The sequence below is a fragment of the Gossypium arboreum genome, chromosome 9 (genome assembly GCF_025698485.1).
Source record: "Gossypium arboreum isolate Shixiya-1 chromosome 9, ASM2569848v2, whole genome shotgun sequence".
Lineage (NCBI taxonomy): Eukaryota > Viridiplantae > Streptophyta > Magnoliopsida > Malvales > Malvaceae > Gossypium > Gossypium arboreum.
Window position 1 is genome coordinate 77,979,272 of NC_069078.1, and position 14,821 is coordinate 77,994,092.

The 14,821-nt window shown below is 30.4% G+C and overlaps 1 protein-coding gene across 1 annotated transcript; it reads left to right on the top strand.

The window, feature by feature from the left end:
* The first annotated feature begins 7,421 nt into the window (after positions 1-7,421).
* Positions 7,422-8,956, top strand: LOC108454942 (uncharacterized protein At3g28850). Its single transcript, XM_017753582.2, has one exon. It carries the CDS (start codon positions 7,522-7,524, stop codon positions 8,692-8,694), a length of 1,173 nt encoding a protein of 390 aa, XP_017609071.1. The 5' UTR covers positions 7,422-7,521; the 3' UTR covers positions 8,695-8,956.
* The last annotated feature ends 5,865 nt before the right edge of the window (positions 8,957-14,821 follow it).

Genomic DNA, 14,821 nt, shown 5'->3' on the forward strand with positions numbered 1-14,821 from the left:
CACTTAAATATATATATTTTTCAATCCAATGATGGCCTAATGATAGGCAACCGTTGGTGGATAAAAAAATGGTGGCGCCTTCATCCCCTTGTCTCTCCGGCCCTCGGCACTATTTATTTCACTCCATTTTAATAAAAAGTGATCGAAATATCATTTTGATATTTAAATATTATCAACTTAAAAAAAACCTAAATTAAGCTATTTAGAAGTTATTCTTTCCCCCTTTTTAGCAGTCCAAGATGTTATATCTAGTTTTGTTGTGGATTTCCATGGCCGACTTTGATTCTTTTTCCTTTTGGGTTTTAAAAAGTAAAAGATAAAATGATTGATTAGGTAAAGAAATAGTTGGGGGGTGGGAGGAAAGTTGGAGGTCATTAGGTACGACTAAGTAGAGACAACACCCTCTTAACAAAACACTGCTCATTCCCCCCTTTGTCTATAATCACACCCTTTCCTATTTGGAGGACAGATAGATTGATAATAATAAAAGAAAACTATAATAATGCTCTATTCATATAATATTCAACAATCTCAATTTATTCTTTAAGTTATAACGCCTTATATATAAATGACAAGCAATTAGTAATAATGTAGTTCTTATTTGGATCTTAGCTATATGCAATAATCCTTTCATTTCTTACTTATATCATTTCTAATTATATTATTATTCAAGTTTTTGTTGTGTTGTTATTATCAATTAATTAGATTTCTACTCTTTTATAAAATTTCAAAAAATAAATAAAACTATTCATAAAACTTAATCATGGGTTGAGTCGGGCCAAGGCAAAAGTTTACGAGTTTGGCATGATCTAAAAAATGAGCTTAAATTTTTACTTAAGCTCGATCCAGATAAAAATGCTAAATTGAGCTCGATCCAACCCGCTCGTATTAAATTTTTTATATGATTCTTTTAAAAATATATATAATACATCAAATACACTAAAAATATTAAAATAAATGTTTGTTAACAAATTAAAAATACACTAAAATATTTACAATTTAGCAAGCAAATGTCTCTACAATCGTAACAATAGAATAGCAAAATGGTAGCAAAACAATAACTAGATTCGGGCCAATAAAATTTTACTCGAGGCCTGACCCGTTTAGAAAACGGATGTTATTTTTTATTCAAGTCTATTTTTTAGATCTATATTTTTGCCCAAACCCTTTAAATTTTTAAACGATTTTTCGGATCTGGGCAGATGGCCCAGCTCATAATTAGCTCCAACTTAAACTTAAGATATCATAATTTATCATATTTATTTCAAATTTTTTAACATCTTCCATCTCTTAAATATGAAGATACAAGTGCTTTAACGCTCAATTCATATTCTTATACACTAATAGTAATATCGATACCAATCGAATTAAGAATTAATTAGTACATTATTTTTACTCTCATAAGTAAAGTATCATATGTGTTTTTATATAAACTTTTTTATTTTTTCATCTCTATCATATATGTATCATAATGAAGGCATGATATATAAAATATATATGAGATGATATGGTTTGGGCATTTCCTATGATATCATATGCAAACTCACGGAAAACGTCAGACATGAGCAGATTCCAAGGGTTATCTTTTTATTTTTGTTTTATTTTTTCTGTATGAGCTACTGCGCTTTTATATATAATCATGTTCCTCTGGCAATTACGCGTAGTTCGACTTTAGTTCTTTCCATTAATTTTCGCATATTATTTAATATATTTATAAATTTATTTTTATGCCTTTTTGGAAACTTTATATCTATATATATTAAACCTTAATAGAGTGTAAAGTAATGTATTAGATCTTTTATTAGAAAAATGTCTAAACGAAACAAAGAATAGTGTGATTTAGAGTTCACTGTTATGGGATCTTACCTCTCATCATCACATACTAATATTTGGTTCAATACAATTTCTTTGATCCAATCATGAAATATTAATGTGTTGAGATTTTGGTTCTTTTTAGATGGATATTTATTTTAATGTGATGTGTTTAAATTTTTTTTATCTTATGTTATAATATTTAATTTTATTGTTATTGTTGTTTTACACTAACAACAAGTAAATGAAATTTTATCATTTTAACCAAATTTACCTCAAGTACTAACAAAACAATTTCATTAATATAAATACTTGATCTTTTATATAGTTTGAAATGTTGGTTGTTTTTTTCTTTAAACCATAAAAGGATATTAATTAATAAGGTAAAAAGCTGTATTATTTGGCAAAAAAAGAAGAAGAAGAAGAAGAAGAGAAAGTCGTATGAATCTGAAGGGTTTAGCAGGCAAGATATGAAGAATGAAAAGAACAAGGCTTCCTTCATTTTGTTTATGTAGAATGGGCTCCGCCATCCCAAAAGGCGAAAGAAAGGAAGCAAAGCCGCCACCCAGCAGCCGCACTTGAGCTTCTAGATTACCAAACCCTTCTACCAAATTTATTCTTCCATTCCATGCTTTTACTGTATTTTAAAAAATTATATTTTCATCACTCCATTATAATTATGATTTTTTATATTTAAATCCTTAAAAAGAAAAAAAAAAAAGGAGATTGCAAGAAGTGGGTAACAAAATGTGATTTGAATCAATGTTTTCAAATTTTGAAATAAATCGAATAGGTTACTGTGTTATATAAAATATACAAGTTCCCAAGATTATCGTGGAATGATGTGATAGAGAATAAATCAATAAATAAAACCATTGTTCCAACTTTTCTAGAAGCTTAAATTTGGAAACCTTTTACCCACAAATATTAATAAAACTGACATGGGAGAATAACTGAAATAGTAGTGACCCGTAATGTCATTTGCCCTCTACTGCTCCCTATATTTAAAAAAGTTGAAATCTAATTTCTTTTATTTCCTTAATATTATTAGCGTTTTCTTTCAAACTTTGTTAAATTAACATCTTCCTTCAGCTATTCTCATATGGTGCAACATTAACCATGTTAAATTAAAAAATAATAATAGAAATTAAAAATGAAAATAGTGATTGAACTAGAATCTTTAAATTGAAAATATAAGAAGATTAAATTTTTAACTTTTAAAGTATAAGAATTAAAATTTAAATTTTGTAAAACTGTAGGGACTAACAACAAATTTCAACTTTTTGGACTTTAACTAGAGAACCAAAATAAAGGGTAGAAAATGCAACTCCTTCATTATTACATCATAGATTAAATTGATTGACTTAATTTTTCTTTTAACCGGAGATAAAATTAATTTAATATTTGAGAATAATCCCAAATCAACAAATAAAATCGTCAAGATTAAATTTTTTATAACTTTTCAAAGTAAGTATATATTATTATTAGTTTAACTAGAGGCACCAGATAAATTTATACATATTATATATGTGTTATTATTAATTTTAAATTATACATTTTATTATTTATTTTATGTTTTTGTTAAACGTCTACATGTGAAAGATTTTAAAACGATGTTTGCAAGTAAAATTAAGTAGTGCCAAAAGCAGTGTCAACTACTTCAAGCACTAGAGATGAACAAAACAGAAAAACAATAAACACAATATGATAATTTATATAGTTTGATTTCTCTATGTTTACGGGGCCTTACCCAAAAAGATAATATACTATCTTAGCACCGTGTACAACAAGTGATTACATATATTAATACTCACCAGATTAGGAGCTCACTTTTGCACCCAAGATCTAAACAATTCTTTTCTAAGTTTTCTTCCTAGAAACTTGGAACAAAAACTAACACATTTGATTTTATACTAAATACACTTTAAAGAAATGTTTGTTAACGAGCAGAAATAATTGCTCCCAGTTTAGTACATCACTTATACAAGTCTTCTCAATTTATAAGGAATTTAGACTTGCTAACATATTATATATCTTCAATGAATTTAGGATAATTCTTGAATCTTCAGGATCTACTTCCAAGTTTACTCGATCTAATTTCTTCAAAATAAAAAAGTCAATTTCCTTAATCCGATCTAAAGTAATTTTTAGAAATGTTGTTATAAACAATTGGAGTATCATAGATGGGCTTGCACACAACCATAATGTTAGAAAGGCAAGTTTATGAGTTGAGAAGTGTTAAACATCAAAGGTGCTCCTCATAAAGTGCCTTAACAAACATATTTTCCAAATGCATGATTTCAATATCTATATATTTTCCAAATGCATGATTTCAATATCTATATGCATGTGATAAAAATTTTAAATATTTTGATAACTTTTTTAAATATTAATTAATTTAAATTGAAATATAATAATAAATTTACATATTTAGATATGTAACTTTGTTAATTGTACAAATTAAATATTTATATTATTCAACTTTGCTGGTGAGACTTCGGTTGAATTCATAAGGTTTAATTTCTGACATTTTGAGTATTTATGTTCAAGTTTCACCCTATGTAAATTATAGGTGGATGCAAATTATTTTAGTTTAAATTATATCTACCAATAACTCTTCTCTAACTCTTAAATAGGAGGATAAGCACATTTCAATGTGTTCAAACTAACATCTTTCTGCACTGATAATAATGTTAATATTAATCGAGCTACGATTTAAATGCGTTGATTGTGTTTTTATATTCTTTAGCAGTCTCAATTCGAGGAAAACCAAATACGTGATAGATCAAAGTCTGGGCCTATATTAGTCTCTTTACTTGACATAGGAAACTGACCCAACAAAAGGTTACTCATCTGTTCCATTTAGTTTCATTTTGTGTGTTTGTTTTTAATTCGAATTTATCTGGGAATTGGTTTGCTTAGTATTCTGGTTACCATTAGCCAACGAATCCGCGAGAGGCTTCAAATTCCACAACAAATCCTCCTGGACCAAAGCTTCTTGAAGCTCAGCATGTAACTCTTTGTTAAGTGTCATTAACTTTTAGGATTTATGTAACTTCTAGTGCCTTTTGAACCCCTGCAATTTGAGATATGAACACAAATAAACCCCAAGACCTTTCCAATTTTCCTTTAAAAAGTGTGTGAAATTATCGTGTCTCAACCACCCCGCAAAAAAAAAAAATTGAAAAGGACCTCTGCTAACATTCCCAATATCAATCAACCATTACAAATGGTTCAACAATAGCCCCTTTAAGACCCATATCTCACCGGCCATGGTTAAATAACAAAGACAGGAAGTGATTGCAACCTCTACAGTCTACACGACTCATTGGCACGCCACCACCCTTCTCTTCTTATCATCTTCACTTAAAATCGCCTGCCGATTAGCACCGGTCTTCTAATTTCTGAGCAATCAGATCAAGGGTGTTCCATAACAGTTTTCTTGTGCAACCTATTAGGACTACCATACACAATAGATAAGCAGATTTGTTGTGAAGTAGTAGTATCCGTAACATGAAATGAAAGAACTGAAAGTAAAGAACCTGAACTAGTCTAACATACCCAGATGCCGACTGAACCCCCCCCCCCCAAAAAAAAAAACCAATCTCGCAACAACAGTATCCGCTTTACCTCCACTGAATCTTGTTTCAACAAATGCAAATATATTGGGCTCATGTTCTTTACAATATTCTCCGATAAAACACTGACATAAACAAAATTATCACCCACATAGTGTAGGAAAGGTAATCTGGTATGATATTACGAGATTCAAATATTAACAAATTATAACACGTTTGTTTGTGTTACCATATTATATATATATATATATATATATTTAAATATGAATTTATTTGAGTTTTAATAAAAACCTTTCTTTTAGTTTTAAATTATGATAAATAATTTGATAATAATTAATATTTTAAAATCGGACTGGTGGTTGAACTAATAAAGTCATCGGTTTGTATATCCTATTGGTTTGATTAAAAATCATTAAAAACTCAAAAAATTTTAAAAATCCGGTTCAATCCATTTTTAACCGATTTTATTAGTTCATATCAATTTCTACTCTAACCGATTCAAAATCATTCTTGAATTGATACTTCAAATGATTTTCGATTCAATCCAATTCAAATATCATTAATTAAAACATGTATATCTATCTATAATAATAATAAAATTTGTAATTTAATTTGATGCAACTATTTCATTAACATTGAGTCAATTGAAAAAATCTAAAATTTCATTTAAAAACAATGAATATAGTTACAAGATTTTATAAAAAATGTTTAAGAAAATACTTCTAGATTAAAACTACTCCTTAAAATACCCTATTATATCCATTTAAAATCTATCTTTTAAGTATTACAAAAATCACAATATATTATTTTGTATTCGAGTTTAGTATTTTTTAATGTAGTATTTATGTTATTTTTATCTAATATAGTACTTGTATTTGATAAAAGTTATATGTTTTGGCACTCAAAAGTAATGATATTAACTTTTAATTTTCATTCGAGTTTTAAAGTTGATTTAATGAAAGTTAATTGTTAATATTAGGTTTGAAATTTTCATAATTTTGTTAATAGAATAAATTTAGTGCTAATGTGAATTTGTTTAATTTGCATTTGATTTGTCAAATATAGTCTAATAGATGTGATTTAATTCGGATTTAGAGTTGATTTAATGAAAGTTAATAGCTAATAATATTAGCTAATTATAAATTGTCATCAAGTCAACTTTAAAAGCCGAATTAAATACTAAAAAAATTAACATTATTAACGTCTGATACCAAAATGTACAATTTTTGTCAAATACAAAAACCACATTGGACCAAAAAATAATACAAGAATCACATTCAAAAAGCTATCTTGACCCAATGACAAAAATATTATGTCGTAGGCATGTTCCAAATAACTCCATTCCTCTTTCCAACTATAAAAAACAATTGCTATGTTTAAGCATTAAAAAAAATACTATCTTTAATTTTAAAAGTAAATATATGGTTTTTTTGTTCTTTTCTTTCACAGATGTTACATAATCTTATTTTTATTTAAAAATACTAATTCTAAAATAATATATTCTTATAAATTTAAGATTCAAAATTTAACATTTCTTAATGCTTCCAAAACTATAATCCCTTTGCATTAAAAATTAAAATTGACAGTATTATATTTCTGAAAATTATAAATTTAATTTAAATTATTAATGATTATAAATTTAATTTAAATTATTAATGAAAAACCTTTCTTTTAGAATGTTTTATATACAAGTTCTATGATAATATATTCTTATGAAAAACATCATGCTAATTTGTAAAGTTATGATAAACTAAATCTTTTAAAATTAAGAAAACATGATAAAACGGTGGGAAATTGATGGGAAGGAAGAGAATAAGAAAAAGGACGAAGAAGCAAACAATCCGAAAATCAATAGGTCATTAAAGAGTTAAGGGAAAAGTAAGAGGCTAAAAGGGAAAACAAAAAATAAAGAACATAATTACAAGGGGCTTCCGACAAAAAATCCCCCATGATCTAGCCCCACTAACCCACATTCGAAAAAATCGACCGTTGGGGCCCGTTCTAAGACAACCAACCGTTACCATTCAAAACCTTAAACTAGTAACTCCTCCCTCTCTCTCTGTCTTTCTCTTTCATTTAAGAAAAAAAAAAAAAAAACCAGAACAAAGAAAAATTCCTCCCTGAAAAAAAAATGGGTTGTGTTTCTTCAAAACTGGTTAAGAAAGAGATGAAACGAGAAATGGTTCTCAACAATGGCGGCGACTTCGCCCATCACGTGGTTTCTCTCAAGTCAAGCACTTACGGGGTCCTGAAACTTGACAACGATGAACAGCAACAAATAGAAGAAGTTGGTGTTTCAAAGACTAAAAGAGCTAAGAGGTCGCCTCCGCGTGAAGAACCTGAGGTAATCAATGCCTGGGAACTCATGGAAGATCTTGATGAAGATCATCTTGTCAAAAGGACTCCAAAATCTCGTGTCAAAACTCCACTGAAGTTGTTGAATCAGATCGGTTCCCCATTGAAAGTGAAGAAGAGCGGTGGGAAAGAGAACAAGGGAAGCGTTGTTAATGGAGATGGTTTGGGGAATGGGAAGTCTGATTTTAGCCCCAAATCGATATTGAGAGTGAACAATTCTATGGATGGCTCGTCCTGTAAAGTAGTGTTGAAGTTGAGTTATCCGGTGAAAAGCACGAGAAGCGAGGGGCTTGAAGGTGGTGGTGGTGATTTTGGGTTTTCTTCGCGGAGAAGGATTTTCAGTCCGCTGTTTGATCCAGAACTTGTCGCTTTGTACGAGAAAGAGTTGTCTGAAGAAGAGGAACAAATCAAGAGGATAATTTCGCCCCAACCCGAAACCCGAAAGCCCAAGAAATCTCAGGACTCAAAGGTTACTCTTCAAGATTTCGAGCCAAAATGCCGTGCAGGTGCTGAAAATTCAGTTGTGATTTACACAACAACATTGAGAGGGATTCGAAAGACCTTTGAAGAATGCAACAGAGTGAGATCCATCGTGGAATCCTACCGTGTACAAATGTTTGAGCGCGACATATCAATGGATTCAGGGTTTAAGGAAGAGTTAAGGAAGGTAACAGGCTCAAAAGAAGTGAAAGTTCCACTAGTGTTTGTTAAAGGAAGGTTGATTGGGGGAGTTGAAGAGATTGTGAAGTTAGAAGAGGAAGGGAAGCTTGAAATGTTGTTTGAAGGGATTCCCATGGCGGTTCCCGGGTGTAAAGGCTGTGGTGGGGTGAGATTTGTGATGTGCAATCAATGTAATGGGAGCTGCAAAATTTTAGACAAGCAGCTGAACAAGATAAGGTGTGGTGAGTGCAATGAAAATGGATTGATACAGTGTCCTATTTGTTGTTGATACAGTTGAATTAACTGCCCCTCTTTTTATTCATTTTGGATTTGGGATTTCCACTAAGTAATGGTATTTTATCTGTTCTCAAGCTGTAACAATGGTATCTTGAAGAACTTGGTTCTTTTTTCTTTCTAAATCGCATTTAGGAAGTGGGGCTCTAAAGTGGGTTTTAGGCCTTGTTTGATTGTTTCTTTGTATAACGTTGGTTGTATCGTTTGACACGGCATGAGTGAGCTTTGCCTGACCTTCAGATTCATGGCTTTTTCAATTCTTGTGTCAACTCATTGTATGCTTTATCTGCATGGTTCTTTATCACTTCCAAAGATACAGAAGAGGTGTCTTGTAATCATGTGAACTAAAGAATAATGGCTTGAAGTAACCGTGTGTACAAGTTGGATAGCCCCATATACATCATGTAAGTGCGAGAAAAGTGAGATGGAACTCCTTTAGAAAGTTGTTCACAAAGATATGCTATAACACAAGACAACACGCGCCCAACTCTAAAAACCCCTTGAAAGCAATTTAGAAATGGAAATGTTGTGATGGTGGGGAAACAAATATCAGTAAAATAATATTTACAAATTTGAATTTGAGTTAAAAATCTGCATTTAGTTTTTTCAATAAAAATATTTTAGTTTTAATTTTAAATAGTTCAAAATTAGAATTGGAAATCAATTTTTGAATTTGTAAAATCAAAATTATATTAAAGTTATACCATTACTATAAATTGGTGTTGAATATTTAAATATATATTATTTGGTATTTGTGAATATAATATTTAATAACTTTATATATAGTTTCATTTATTAAAATTTATATATTTAAGTAACTTAATAATTTTTTAATTTTTATATTATAGTATTATATATTATACAAATTTATTTTTTTATGTATTATAAATTGCATAATACATAATATAATATAATATAAGTTTAGAAAACGGGTTAGGCTGAGTCCAAACCTTAAATATTTGAATCCGAGTATAGTGCAAGTTCACCTTTTGAGTCTAATATTTTTGTCTAAACTCTCCCAAATTTTAAAGTGATTTTCGAGTTTGAGTAAGTAACTCAATTCTTAAATAGATCTAATCACAAGTTAATTAAATACTAACTTAATTAAGAAATTACCGTAAGCTTATTATTTTTAAGTATTAATATGAAGATGTTTTTATATTTGAAGTTAAGAAAACATTATCACCTGATTTTTTTTTTAGCATGTCAACTAGTAAACCGCACCACAAACTTTTTCGTCCATTTCTAACTAATTTGAACAAAGGTAATAACTCAAAGAGATAAATAAAGGCATGTTTTTTATTATGGTTGGAAAGCCATTATCCAAAATACTGTTTAACTTCCTTTGTTAGATTTATAATGTTTTACTCACCCCAAATGTATGGTTTCTTGCTTCTTTAATAAAAGAAAACTGGATGCTTTTGATAATTGATTGATATATCAAAGACAAGTGACAATATCCAAGATCATGAAATTTCATAGCATCTATAAAAATATATCAAAGACAAGTGACAATATCCAAGATCCTTAAAATGAGTTCTTTTTAGGGTGTCAAAACTACTTTCTATTTTTGTTCTCTACTGTCCCTGGTATTTTGTAGTCATTAACTGATACCGGATGTCTGTAATGATAAGATTATCCTTGACAGTTATTTCCCACTTTAATGAATGATGGAGCCATGGAAAAAAAGGAAGAATTATAAGCTGGACTGCCAAATTAAGGAGTTGCAGCAAATGGTTCTCCCTACTGACTTGCAGAATGTGTTGGTTGCATCATCTAAGTTAAGGTCAATAGCAATAAGGCGCCGGGTGATGAATCATGATAGATTAAGAAGGCATTTGACTTCTTAGATTGGAACCTCAGGTCATGAAATTTCTCAAGCTCTTTGTCAATTGTATGAAGAGTTGTGCTACCCCGCCAAAGTTCTTTAGTTTTAGATATTGGTCTTGCTGTCAAGCCTTTCAAATACCGTTGTGCAGGTATCTTAACCTTACACATTTATGCTTCCAAATGATTGATTGATTTTTACCAAAGAAAAATTGGAACCAGCATCATGGACACATTTTTCAGGATCTTTGGCTTGAAATTAAATCCCTCAAAGAGTAAGTTGTTCTGTTTTGGGATCAATCAAAAACTGCTACAGGAAATAGTTGATAAAACTGGTTTTAAGATAAGGATCACTTCCTGTAAGATACCTACAAAAAAAAAAAATCAAGGTTCCGTGGAAGGGATTGCAATCCTTCGGTTGAAAAATAACCTAAAAGATAAAAGGTGTAATTTATCCTTTGCAGGGAGACTTAAACTTATTCAAGTGCTACTGTTTAGCTTTCAAAATTTCTGGTGTAGGAACCTAGTACTGCCTCAGAGAGTAGCGAAGAGGGATACTCGGCTATGATATGCGTTGCTTTGGAAGGACAGGGAAGGTAGTGCGAGCGGCTAACGTTAGTTGATAAGCTATTTGCCACCCAAAAGATGAAGGAAGGTTTGGTTTGGCTTAAAAGATCTGCTCACGCGGGACAAAGCCTGCATTATGAGAAATCTTTGGTTGATCATAACTTACGGCTTGCATGGATCGAAGCATACGAGTTAGAAGGTAAAACTGTTGTTCAAGTTCCCTATCTTCAAAGATACAGTAATCAGAGTTTGAAGAAGATCTTCAAATATAGAAATTTTAGGAATTTTTCATATCCAAGGTAGCTTGTCATAATCCCCGGCCAATACGACTAGTCGAGGTGGGGGTGAGGGTGGGTTGTTGGCCTTTAGAATCAAACAAAGTAAATAGGAACTTATTATCCATCTAAGGATCCTCCAATTGAGAATATACATAGGCCTGAGATGAAAATAAATGTCTATCTATTTTGTTTAGTTATACTGGATTAAAATAATGCTTATTAGTGGCAAAATTATAATGCTTTAGGCATGAAAACTTAGATTTCATCTTAAGCAACCCTATTCCCCTCCCCAATTATCAAATAATAATAATGCTTCATTATGGGAACATATATTAACAATTATTTTATTACATTTGTAACACCCTATTACCTGACCCAATCACTGAGTCCAAGTTACAAGGTGTCACATTCATTATCGAAGTAACTACGGTCAAATGACATTCAATTACAAACCGTTAAACATTCAAATGTAACTAAAGTAAGTGTATAAAAAGATACATAATCATTTCCGGGTCTTACACGAGCTTATGAAAGTTCTTTTGTTAAGCCAATGTCGAAATAAGACCAAATCGTAAGGATTCTAAAATTTTGGGTTGACATCGCGACGCCGGGGGTTCCTTGTCACTACACATCTTTTTGTTTGTTGCTCGTCGTGACCTTGAAGCAATGACGTCGCCACATAAATTTTGCTCTGTTTTTCATTCGACGTTAGAAGTTTTTCATCGCAGTTTGACTCATTGTTTTCATAAAAACCAACTTGGTACAAGTTTGAAAGACCTGAAATCATATTTAAACACATTACATACTACCATATCAATAACTTACCAAAGCATTTAAGACAATTTGTGCAAAATTGGTACTTCCCAAGTACCATCAAACTACTAATTTCTAACATCAATTAATTAATCTAATTTATACCATTCATATTTCTCAAAACCAACCAAACACATAAAATTTCATAGCCTTTAACTCTAAGGCTTCAAATCAACTTTAGAAGACATAATCAAACATGATTTCTAAACATTACATAAGATCACAACTTGTCAACCTAACTATTTGAGACATTAAACCAAAATACCCTTAGGTATATGCCAAAGAACCAAAATGAACCACTTTATACAAATATTGTTGAGTCGAAAATGATAATTTGGATGTTGGCTTCAAGTTCTAGGGCTTCGAGAATCAACTGAACCTACGCATGGAGAAAACAAATAGTATACTTAGCAATATAGGTCATTGATACATTTATTGTTCAAGTTATTATAAATTAGTATAAAAATAAAAACATGACAATAAGTATGTGAACTCAAATTGTAACTTTTATAAGTTCATATATATATATATAAATGTCCATATCCCATCAGGTAAGCCAATTTGCCTAACATTTCAACATTATCATCAAAACTATATTTTTGTTACTCACCTTTCAATTTCATACATAACATAGGCATTACTTTAGTCAATTTGTCATGACATATTCCATTACTTACCTTATACTTACTGGTCAATTCGTTTCTGGAGTCTACTGACTCATTCAAATTCGTTTTAGCCCCTACGGCTCAATTTCATTTGCTTTACATAATAAGATACATACTTCTCATTTTGAGTTCATATATGAACATATTTAAAATGTCAAGCATCATATTAGTTCATTTCGAAATGATTTTCCAAACTTATTATTAATGAGTCATATTAATCTAACTCGAATTTCAAGACTGATACACAGAATAGACAACTTGCATTTCAATCTGACACCATAGTGCATAATCAAATATACCAAAGAAAAGTTACTGGTACACATAGTGCATCATCGGCAAGCCGAAGCAATCATACTGACATATGAGGTGCATCATTGGATGAACTGAAGTAATTATACTGGAACATATAATGCATCATCAAATAAATCAAAGCAATCACGCTGGCAAGTAATTGTTAAAAAAAACACAGTTTGAAAATGGTTTTCTTGCATAGCAAAAAATTAAAATTTTGAAAATTAACCCGGTTTGTGATATTTATAGTAATAAACCTTAACCAAATTCGTACATGTGTTTTTTGATAAGCGAATCCTTGAATTGCTTCGAGTGTGGGTTCGAACCAATTGAATCAAAACACATAAATAGAAAAAGTTTTCCTTTTCGAGTGGAAACAGAAATTCTCTCTTCTTTAATAGAAACCGATAAAATTGTTATTCTGAAAATTATATTTATAAGTTGAGAATATATTCCCTCTATTTTTAGGTAGAATAACAATCTCCCAAAAGTTGTGTTTATGGTTCTACCGATGCCATCTATTTATAAGGAGAGAATGTAGAACCCTTGTAGAGTTGTAGATATTTATTTTAAATAGAAAAACAACATCCTCCTTAGAGCAGCAGAGGAGTGAACGACTCACCCTTATATTTCTACTAGGGTTACTGCCCCCTTCATGTTATATGAGAGGTTTTAGGCTTCTCTCACATCGGGTCAAATTACAAGTACTTCCTAGGCCTTTTTGATTTGATACTATATAATATAATTCAACCCAATTCAATATTTCTATTTCTCAAAGTAAACTTTAATATCTACATATTATATAATTTTCCCACCTCAATTTTACCTCGATAAATTTTTAACGATTTTACCCTCGATAAAATTTTGAGAAAATTCATTCAATATGTCACAACTCAACATGTTCACCATGACTGAATGATATATTTTCATTTTTAGCCTTCAAAATAGTCTAAAAACATAAACTCATTCTTCCATCATTTTTTAAGTAATCCTCTATAGGATTGCAAGTTTTCATTTTCATTTTCATTTTCATTTCCATTTTTGGAAACCTATTGCAAGTTTTCATTTTCATTTTCATTTTCATTTCCATTTTTGGAAACCTACATTCATTTTCAAATGATTCCATTTCTTCATTTTGGAGAAAACTATAATCATTCATGAATGTTTCTCATTTCTATTTTTCTATTCATTCCGTTCATTTCTATTCAAACATAAAATTCATTTCTAGTTTTAACGAGCTAGTGGAGGGACCGATTAGACATATGTAGTTGAGACTTAAATGATTTATAATTAAGTTTTGATTTTTCACCTATTAATTAAAAATTCATTTAGTCATAAAGTCATTCCACCATAGTATCGTGATTAAGCTTTCCCCAACGACATACCATTATGAAAGCAACTACTCAGTGCTTGTCAAATAACCTTGTCATAAGTGTGATACCCTCATAGGATATCCTCGATCTATTTGGGATAATATATGTTCTCCCAATATGATCATATTTTATCTCATGATAACCAATACTTCTTCCTTCATGAAAAGTCAATCACTATAAAATAGTGAACAAGTTATTTGTAACAGTCCGTTTTCAGTGAAATTGGAATAGTGGTTTAGGGACCACAAATCCGAGTGTGGAAGGAAAATTATTTTAATATTATTTTATGGTTTGCATTATGATTGAAA